General features: G+C 38.4%; 1 protein-coding gene across 1 annotated transcript; it reads left to right on the top strand.

Moving 5' to 3' along the window:
• The first annotated feature begins 1936 nt into the window (after positions 1–1936).
• On the top strand, positions 1937–8133 carry LOC105473482 (lysozyme). The gene is made up of 4 exons (XM_071071459.1): positions 1937–2115; positions 3685–3849; positions 6419–6497; positions 7360–8133. The coding sequence occupies exons 1-4, from the start codon at positions 1980–1982 to the stop codon at positions 7424–7426; spliced, it is 447 nt and encodes a 148-aa protein (XP_070927560.1). The 5' UTR covers positions 1937–1979; the 3' UTR covers positions 7427–8133.
• Positions 8134–10770: the final 2637 nt, after the last annotated feature.

The following is a 10770-nucleotide window of genomic DNA, read 5'->3' as shown; positions in this document are numbered from 1 at the left end:
GTTGCCCAGCTGGAGTGCAGTAGCATGATCTCAGCTAACCGCAGCCTCAACCTCCCGGGTTCAGGTGATCATCTGACCCTCAACCTCCCAAGTAGCTGGGACTACAAGCACATTTAAAATTTTTTTTTTATTTTTATTTTTAGTAAACATAGGGTTTTTCCATGTTGCCCAGGTTGGTCTCCAACTCCCAGTCTCAAGCAATCCTCCTGCCTCAGCCTCCGATAGTGCTGGAAATATAGGCATGAGCCACGCGCCCAGCGAAGACTAACTCTTTTAATTGGTTTCTGTCTCTGGGTCTTGAAAATCTGTCTCACTATTTTTTATTATTATTATTATTATTATTATTATTATTATTATTATTAGAGACAGAGTCTCACTCTGTTGCCCAGGCTAGAGTGCAATGTCACAATCTTGACTCACTGCAACCTCCGCCTCCTGGGTTCAAGCAATTCTCCTGCCTCAGCCTCCTGAGTAGCTGGGATTATAGGCACCCACCACTATGCCCAGCTAATTTTTGTATTTTTAGTAGAGACAGGGTTTCAGCATGCTGACCAGGCTGGTCTTCAACTCCTGACCTCAGGTGATCCACCTGCCTTGGCCTCCCAAAGTGCTGGGATTACAGGCATGAGACACCACACCTGGCCCTCTTTATTATTGAAGAATCAAAATTAGACCTAGCCTGAAAAATGAGATTATTCTTGATTTTTGGACAGGGTCCTTGAACTGTCATTTAAAACCAAATCTGGTAATCTTTAGAGGCCATTGATGAAAAATAAGGGTGACTACAAAGTGATGACACTTTGTGTGGCTCAGAATCTGTCTTCATAGGCAGATACAGAAGCATAGTTCTTTTTGAGTTCTGGTAGCATTGTTTTAAAAGCTGTGCACAGCCTCGTGAGATTGCTATTTTCCAAGGTAGCATTTAGTTGGATATATGTGTTTGGGTAAGTTTGATTTTTAAAATGCTATTGCTTTCTAATAACCCCCTATGTTCTAATACGAAAATGGGAGGCAAAGTGTTGTGAAAAGTAGTTGGTAAATTCGGCCGGGCATGGTGGCTCACACCTGTAATCCCAGCACTTAGGAAGACCAAGGCGGGTGGATCACGAGGTCAAGAGATTGAGACCATCCTGGCCAACATGGTGAAACCCCATCTCTACTAAAAATACAAAAATTAGCTGGGCGTGGTGGCACATGCCTGTAGTCCTAGCTACCCAGGAGGCTGAGGCTAGATAATTGCTTGAATCCGGGAGGCGGAGGTTGCAGTGAGCTGAGATTGCACCACTGCACTCCAGCCTGGCGACAGAGTAAGACTCCCTATCAAAAACAAAAAAAAAAATGTAGTTGGTAAAGTTGTTCGCTTGGACCTTATTTATAATAGTAAAACACTGATTCATAATAATAAAACATTTACTATAGTAACAAAAAGAGTCTAGAGTGAGAAACTAGCTGAGCAACGTGGTGTCACACTATACACCTTGTAAGACAACAGGCACATGTGTCATGTCCATTTTGTGGAAAATGTATGTAAAATAATTTTGAGTAAAAAAGATGAATACCAAACAGTGAATGCATAGAAAAAATTTCATGAAATTGAATGTCAGTCAAAAATCACAGCTCATTTTAAGCTGTACAAAATAGTCATTGTTTTCTTTATAATTGCTCAAATTCATAATCAAACAGAAGAAGGTTCTTGTCTTGTAAACAGTGCTATGCCCCAATTCTTCCAGAGCCAGTACTTTAAACAATGCCATTTCATTATTTTCCTGTAGACTAATTCTTAGGAAATTAGAGTATCTCTCTTCAAGCATTAAAAAATCTCTTTAGAATCAGTAGATCAATACACAGTTCCTGTTTTCCACACAGCTGAAAGGGTGGAGCCACCAAAACACAAGGGGAAGAAGGAAGTTAAAAGATATAAATACTGGGACCAGCTCACCCTGCTCAGCCTGACCTAGCAGTCTGACCTAGCAGTCAACATGAAGGCTGTCATTATTCTGGGGCTTGTCCTCCTTTCTGTCACGGTCCAGGGCAAGATCTTTGAAAGGTGTGAGTTGGCCAGAACTCTGAAAAGATTGGGACTGGATGGCTACAGGGGAATCAGCCTAGCAAACTGTAAGTCTACTCCCTATACTTCCAGAGAATTAGTTATGTATGGAACAGACACTAGGAGAGAAGGAAGAAGAAGGGGCTTTGAATGAATAGATGTTTTACTTCTTTGTGGTTTTATATACTTACAATGGCTAAAAACATCAGTTTGATTCTTTATAATCAGAGATACCCGATAAAGGAGTAAGAGCATGGCAGGGGAAAATTCCATTCTAAGTAAAACAGGACCTGTTGTACTGTTCTAGTGCTAGGAAGTTTGCTGGATGCCTGAGATTCAATGGCACATGTAAGCTGACTGAAAGATACATTTGAGGACCTGGCAGAGCTCTCTCAAGTCCTTGGTGTGTGACTCCAGTTATTTCCCATTTCGAACTTCTGAGAGCCTAAAGTGATGCAGCATTTTTTCTTGTCTTCAAGTGCCCTGCCATGATGTGGTTTTTTTGTTTGTGTTTTGTTTGTTTGTTTTGTTTTTTGTTTGTTTTAAGACGGTCTCACTCTGTGGCCCAGGCTGGAGTGCAGTGGCATGATCTCAGCTCATTGCAACCTCCACCTTCTGGGCTCAAGTGATTCTCGTGCTTCAGCCTTCCGAGTAGCTGCGACTACAGGTGTGCACCACCATACCGAGCTAATTTTTTGTATTTTCAGTAGAGATGGAGTTTCACCATGTTGGCCAGGCTAGTCTTGAACTCTTGGCCTCAAATGATCCGCCCACCTCAGCCTCCCAAAGTGCTAGGATTGTAGGTGTGAACCACTGCACCTGGCTGACATGGGATTTTTAATAGTGATGTTTTTAAAGAATATATTGAATTCCCTACACAAGGGCAGTAGGAACCTAGTTCCCTTCATTCACTCTTTGTATAGGATTCCAGAAACTCAGCATGAAATATTTTATTATTTTTATCTACTCTACTTCACTATCTTTCATTTTCTCCCACACAATTCAAGATGTGCCACGAGGAAAAGTTATTTTACAGTTTAGTCCATAGTTGTCAATGTAATAATCTCTGTAGTTTTCAGATTTAATTCAGACATTTCCCCTCAATAGCTATTTTTGAATGAATGAGTGAAGGGATGAAATCACAGAATAGTCTTGTTTTCAAGATTCTAACTTGATATCCAAATTCACCTTTAGATATCATAAGAAAATTTCTCTCTATCAGAAAATCCTTATGTTTTTCCGATTTTTAAAAAAAGCATTTTTCCATCAGCCTATGTATCTGCTATGAATTAAAAATCTACTCAACAGCTCTATTGATTTTTCTGTTCTTGGCTGAATGTTGCCTGAGGGATGGGAGCACAGGAAGGGTAAAAGCAATGGAAGAAACATGTATTTTAATATTTTTAAAAGTATGTTATATTGTTCATTAGTGTTACAAGATAATTTGCATTACAAAAGGATTCTCTTACAAGTCCCTTATCTTAATACTAAAGTGTTAAGATATTTTATAAGTTAAGTAAATCTTTATACTTATAAAACAAATCAGTAAAATAGAAGTAGCTAAATAGAACTGATTTTGCTATAGAGTGTAAGTCACTTAGTGTTGCTGTTTATTACTAAAAATAAGTTCTTTTCAGGGGTGTGTTTGGCCAAATGGGAGAGTAATTATAACACACAAGCTACAAACTACAATCCTGGAGACCAAAGCACTGATTATGGGATATTTCAGATCAATAGCCACTACTGGTGTAATAATGGCAAAACCCCAGGAGCAGTTAATGCCTGTCATATATCCTGCAATGGTAAGACCAGCTAATATTTGACCAATCTGGTTACACTTACAAGAATTGAGGTTCAATGCAAATGAAAAAGCCTTGAAGGGTTCATGAGGGACCTAGAAAAACTACATCTCAACTTCCAGAAAGTCATTATTATTTTCCTCATAATTCCCTGAGTAAGAAATTAAAGAAGCGGTATCATAAAAGGTTGACTTTTTTTAATATACAGAAGTTTCTGAAATGACTTATTAATTTACTGTCAATGGCCTTACTGATGCTTTGTCCCAAACAATGCCATTGCTCCTGCTTACTTTGGGGAAGTTTAGGGATAATTTAATTGTATGGTCCCTTTTCAATCGTTTTACTTTTTATTAGGAAATGTTCTAAATACATACAAAATTAGAGACATTAGTATAATAAACAGCCATATGCCCATTATGCACTTTAAAAGTTGTTAACATTTTGCCATGGTCACTTCTTCTATGTTTTTTTGTTTTTTGTTTTTTGTTTTGCTGAGAGTTTTTTGTTTTGTTTTGTTTTGTTTTGAGAGAGTCTCACCGTACCCCAGGCTATAATGCAGTGGCACCATCACAGCTCACTGCAGCCTCAAGTGATCCTCCCACCTCAGCCTCCCAAGTAGCTGGGACTACAGGCATACACCACCATGCCTGGCTAGTTTTTGAAATTTTTAGTACACGCAAATTCTGTGTTGCCCAGGCTGGTCTTGAACTCCTGAGCTCAAGCAATCTTCCCACCTCAGCCTCCTTAAGTGCTGGAATTACAGGCATGAGCCACTGTACCTGGCTACTGCTGAGAGACTTTTAAGTGAATTAGGAACATTATGACATTCCATTTCTAAATTCTTTAGTTTACATCTTCAAAAAATACATTTCCTGTAGAACTATTACTGTAAATAAAAAATTAACTTAAGGATTTATTTAGGGTGAAACAAATGTTTTATTGAACTCATAAAAATAGAAATAACGTGGAATCTTCAGTGTCAAAAATATTGCAGAAATCTTGCAAAGTTGATATTACTAAATTTTTAAATACTAAAATTCCCAGTAGAGAACATTAATCTTATTTTAAAAATCCAGTTAATTAAAAATTTTAGGTCGGGTGCGGTGGCTCACGCCTATAATCCCAGCACTTTGGGAGGCTGAGACGGGTGGATCACGAGGTCAGGAGATCGAGACCATCCTGGCTCACACTGTGAAACCCCGTCTCTACTAAAAATACAAAAAATTAACCGGGCGCGGTGGCGGGCGCCTGTGGTCCCAGCTACACCGGAGGCTGAGGCAGGAGAATGGCGTGAACCCGGGGGCGGAGCTTGCAGTGAGTGGAGATCGCGTCGCTGCACTCCAGCCTGGGCGACAGAGCGAGACTCCGGCTCAAAAAAAAAAAAAAAAAAAAAAAAAAAAAATTAATTTATATTATATAATCTTTGGTCATTAAATAAAAATTAGAAAATACAAATAAGAAAATAACACCCATAATCTTACTCCCCAGAGGTTTATAACCATGGGTAAAATCTGGTATATATTCTTTTGTGTTTTTTTGGGTTTTTTTTTTGAGACGGAGTCTCGCTTTGTCACCCAGGCTGGAGTGCAGTGGCACGATCTCAGCTCACTGCAAGCTCCGCCTCCCGGGTTCAGACTATTCTCCTGCCTCAGCCTCCCGAGCAGCTGGGACTACAGGCTCCCGCCACTACACCCAGCTAATTTTTTTGTATTGTTAGTAGAGACGGGGTTTCACCGTGTTAGGCAGGATGGTCTCGATCTCCTGACCTCATGATCCGCCCGTCTCAGCCTTCCAAAGTGCTGGGATTACAGGCGTGAGCCACCACGCCCGGCCTAATTCTGGTTTATATTCTTCCAGAATGTATATCAATCATGTGTATGAATGTTAAATTACATCATACATATATATACCCACATACAAACATGTAAGTAATGTGTGCTTTTGCAAAAATTAAATTGTATTATACACACTGCTTTACAATTTGCTTCTTATCACACAAAATTATTTGCATGTCAGCAAATACAAATCGGTTTTTAATTATCTTTTGCTCCATTTTCCAGATGAGAAAAAAATACAAATCTGTATCATCATTTGAAAAGAATGACTAGAATTTTAATATATGAATAGTCTATAATGTACTGATCCAACTGTTACTATTGAGCACTTAGATTGTTTCCATTTTTCCCTCTTAGAAATTGCTGTGAATAGTTTTGTGTATACATCTTTGGGTGCATTTCTTATTTCTTTTGGATAAATTTTCAGTAATAGAACTGCTGAGTAAAATATCACTAGGTGTTTTTTTACAGTGTCTAGTACAAAGAGGACCTTTAATCATTTTGTTAATACTTCCAGAGCTTCCAATGACTTTGGTAAATGAAGGAAAAAATACTTCATTTCATGCTGAATGGGAGAGAATGAAGAGAAAGTTTTCCTCAACAATCACACATATATGGACTTATAGAAAATAATATCTTAGCATTCTTTCCACAGCCTAACAGAATAAAGCTGGCTAAACGTAAATTTAAAATAAAATATCTAATAAAGTTTTTATTGCTTACCACCTGTCTTTCAGCTTTGCTGCAAGATAACATCGCTGATGCTGTAACTTGTGCAAAGAGGGTTGTCAGTGATCCACAAGGCATTAGAGCATGGTATGTTTTAAGTGTTAAAAGGGAAAACTATTTTGCTCTACTGTTGATATATACAATGAGAGCAGACTTTCAAAGACGAAATTATGCTAATGACACCTAAAAATTGCAGCTTTTGGCTTATGCTAAATAATGTATTACCTACACCTTGAAGAAACAATCTACTTTAAGTGATCCAGAATCTTACTCTTTTACTCCACAATTTATTTTAGGGGATTTCTAGAGTTTTCAGATTCTTCACACTCGACCAGTTCCTTGTCATATCTTGAAATTCTTTTTAGAATAAGCAAATGTGGGCCGGGCATAGTGGCTCACGTCCATAATCCCAGCACTTTGGGAGACCAAGGCGGGTGGATCACCTGAGGTCAGGAGTTTGGGACCAGCCTGGCTAACATGGCAAAACCCGTCTCTAATAAAAATACAAAAAACTAGCTGGGTGTGGTGGCAGGTGCCTGTAATCCCAGCTACTTGGGAGGCTGAGGCAGGAGATTTGCTTGAACCCAGGAGGTGGAGGTTGCAGAGGATTGCACCATTGCACTTCAGCCTGGACAACAGAGCGAGACTGTGTCTCGAAAAAATAAAAATAAAATAAAATAAAATAAATGTGGAATTCACTTTGCAGTTGCTGCTGTACAACGCACATTACTCAATCTTTATGTTCAGCATTCTATGCTCTACTGAGAGATTTGGGTAGGAGTGAAGTACTTTGTATACATATCTTCATTTAATAAATAGCAATCACTGAGTCTATCTTACTATTTTGTCTATTGATAAAATATTTTGTTTCCCCAAGGGGTGTGAAGTATGTATATTACAATGAAGATATGTTTTAACCTTTCACCATTTGCTTCATCTTTTTCTACAGGGTGGCATGGAGAAATCACTGTCAAAACAGAGATGTCAGTCAGTATGTTCAAGGTTGTGGAGTGTAATTGCAGAATTTTCCTTCTTCAGCTCATTTTGTCTCTTTCTCACATTAAGGGAGTAGTAATTAAGTGAAAGATCACACTACCATTATTTCCCCTTCAAAGAAATAATATTTTTACAGAAGCAGGAGCAAAATATGGCCTTTCTTCTAAGAGACGTAATGTTCACTAATGTGGTTATTTTATATTAAGCCTACAACAGTTTTCAGTTTGCAAATAGAGCTAATACTGGTGCAAATTTATCTAAAACCTTGGTTATCAAATACATCTCCAGTACATTCAGTTCTTATCAAAGAAATAACCCAGACTTAATCTTGAATGATATATGTCCAATATTAAGTAAAAAATATAACAAAACGTTATCTTCAGTTGATCTTGGGCAAAATACCAGCAGCATTAGATGCCTTCATCTGTTCAGTCATCTCCAAAAACAGTAAAAATAACCACTTTTTGTTGGGTGATATGAAATTTTTAAAGGGATAGAATACCAAATGCTAGAAACAGACTGCCTGAGTTGAGAATTTTGTTTTCTTAAAGTGTGTTTCTTTCTAAATTGCTGTTCCTTAATTTGATTAATTTCATTCATGTATTATGATTAAATCTGAGGTAGATGAGCTTACAAGTATTGAAATAATTGCTAACTAATCACAAATGTGAAATTATGCATAATGTTTGAAAAACACAAACATTCTAATTAAAGGCTTTGCAACACATACCTTGTCTGTTTTTATTTAGACTCCTATAGTGCCTCTGAAGAAAAAAATACAAATATTTGAAAAAATATGATTTGATGCTCTTATTCTCTCTTATATCCTCACTTACTTCACTTAAATAGTCGGATATTGCTGGAGAAAAATCCACAAGCATGCTGACAGGTCTCAGTTTAAATTCATAACCATAAATCTCAAATGAACCCTCATGTCTACCTGACCATTTTAGTTACTTCTCTGCAATCCTTCCATTTTTATGTCCCTAGTCTCCAAAATGACTGTTACTATTTTACTTTTCCTCTTCTCTCTTCAAAACCTCAAGACACACATTCAGCCTCCTCCTCTGCCCCGTTATCCTCCACCCTCCTCTGCTCTCAGCAGATAACCTGGCCTCATATTACACTTATAAAATAAAAGCAACTTCATAGCAAGTTTTCCCCTCCACATCACCAAAGCAGCAGTCATACCTTCCCATAGGCCCATCCTTCCTTCCTTCCCTCCTATTATCAGGATGAAGAGCCTCTGCTCCTACCAACAGCACTGACTCCACATGCAGTTCCCCTCCCATCCCTCTCACTACTCCAAGTTAGGTTGTTTCCTGCATCCCTAGTTTGTTCCTTTTAGCTGGATCACCTCCATCATTCTGCAGTCTGCCCTAGTAACCTCCCATCTTACAACAAATACTCCACTGACCCTACATAATCCTCCAACTGCAATTCCATTCTCTGCTCCCTTTACAGCAAGACTTCTGGGGAAGGATGTCTGTACTTACCAACTCCATGACCTCACCTCCCATTGTCTTTTCAACCCTCTCTAATCTGGCTTCCATCCTTACCCAGCTGAAACTGCTCCTCCAGGATTTTTCCCATGACTCCTCAGTGCTAATTCCGTGGTCACCTTGTTCATCTCAGCAGCATTTGACAAAGTGAACCACTTCATACTTTTAGCAGTTTTTTTCTCCCTTGACTTTTCCTTATTTGCATCCTACTTCAATGACTATTCTTTCTCAGTCCTTCTTGCTCACTCTTTCTCTGCTATTTAATTTCTAAATGTGAGAGTGCCTCAGGGATCAAGTCTATAATAATTTTATATACTACATATTTTATTTATTTATTTCTTCTCACCAAAATATAACTTCCAAAATGACAGAGCTTTTCCCACTTTTTAAAAAAACATTGAAATAATCTCAATCTTTCAAAAAATGTAAAAGTACTGTACAAAGATCTTTTATTTTTTTCAGAACTGTTTTGAGAGTAAATAGCCAACATGATACCCAATGGCCCTGATTATATTGGTGTGTAATTCCTACAAAGACATTCTCCTACATAAAACCTCAAAACAATTATCCAAATTAGGAAATTAACACTGATACATTACTACCACCTAATCATCAGATTCCACTCAATTTCAGAGATTGTCCCAATAAGACCATCGTAACAAAAGCATCTAATTCAGAATCATGTTGTATTTTGTTTTCATGTTTTTTAAGTCTCTTTCAATCTGGATTATTTCTTCAGTTGTTTCTTTCTGGACTTTGTATGACCTTGCCACTTTTGAAGACCACGGACTAGTTATGTCATAGAATGTTCCTAAGGTTTTTCTGGTGTTCTTTCGATTCCATTAGGTTATGCATCTTTGGTAGGAATACCACAGAAGTGATGTTCTCACTGCATCATTTCAGGTGGCATGCAGTTTTGATTTGCCCCATGACTGATGATGTTCACTTGGATCACTTGATTAAGGTGATGCCTGCAAGCCATCTTCACTGTAAAGTATTTGGGGAAGAGGTGCCTTGAGACTACTGCTCATCAAATTTTCAGTTTGTTTTTTTATTTATTTAGAGACAGGATTTCACTCTGTCACCTAGGCTGGAGTGCAGTGGCGTGATCTCGGCTTATTGCAACCTCTGCTTCCTGGGCTCAAGCGATCCTCCCGCCTCAGCCTCCTGAGTAGCTGGGACTACAGGCACGCGTCACCAGGCCTGGCTAATTTTTGTATTTTTAGTAGAGATGGGGTTTTGCCATGTTGCCCAGGCTGGTCTCGAACTCCTGAGCTCAAGCAATCTGCCTGTCTTGGCCTCTCAAATGCTGGATTACAGGCGTGAACCACCGTGCCTGATCATGCATTTATTTATTTTATCAATATGGACCCATGGTTTCTATTTTATTCAAATCATAAGGAGTTATAGTCCATTACTATTATTTATTTTGATGTTCACACTGTCCTCGATTTGGCCAGTGAGCCTCTGCAAGTTGGCTTCTGTGCCATTTTGACATATTCCCATTATTCTTCAAGCACTTTTTTGTTTTCTGGCACAAGATATTCTAAGGCTCACCTTTTTCCTTCCTTGCTTTCAGAAATGGACTAGCCATTTCTCCAAGGAGCCCTGATTCCTCAAAGTGCATAATAGTATTAAAAACAAGATCTGGGCACTAGGGTGTCACTGTTCCCAGGCCCTATCAGTGAACAGAGCTGGAAGATATATGTATTTACACTATATTTATCTCTACATCTATCTATTTATATTGAAAAGCATGAATCCACACCAGTATCTCCAATTCTAATCTCACACCACAGGATTCACTCTAGTTTTCTTCTTTTCCATGTTTTAACTCTCTTCTCTGACAGTAAGAAACTTAG

Source organism: Macaca nemestrina, chromosome 10 (assembly GCF_043159975.1).
Source record: "Macaca nemestrina isolate mMacNem1 chromosome 10, mMacNem.hap1, whole genome shotgun sequence".
Lineage (NCBI taxonomy): Eukaryota > Metazoa > Chordata > Mammalia > Primates > Cercopithecidae > Macaca > Macaca nemestrina.
Note: the sequence above shows the minus strand (reverse complement) of the source record. Positions and strands in the feature narration are given on the sequence as shown.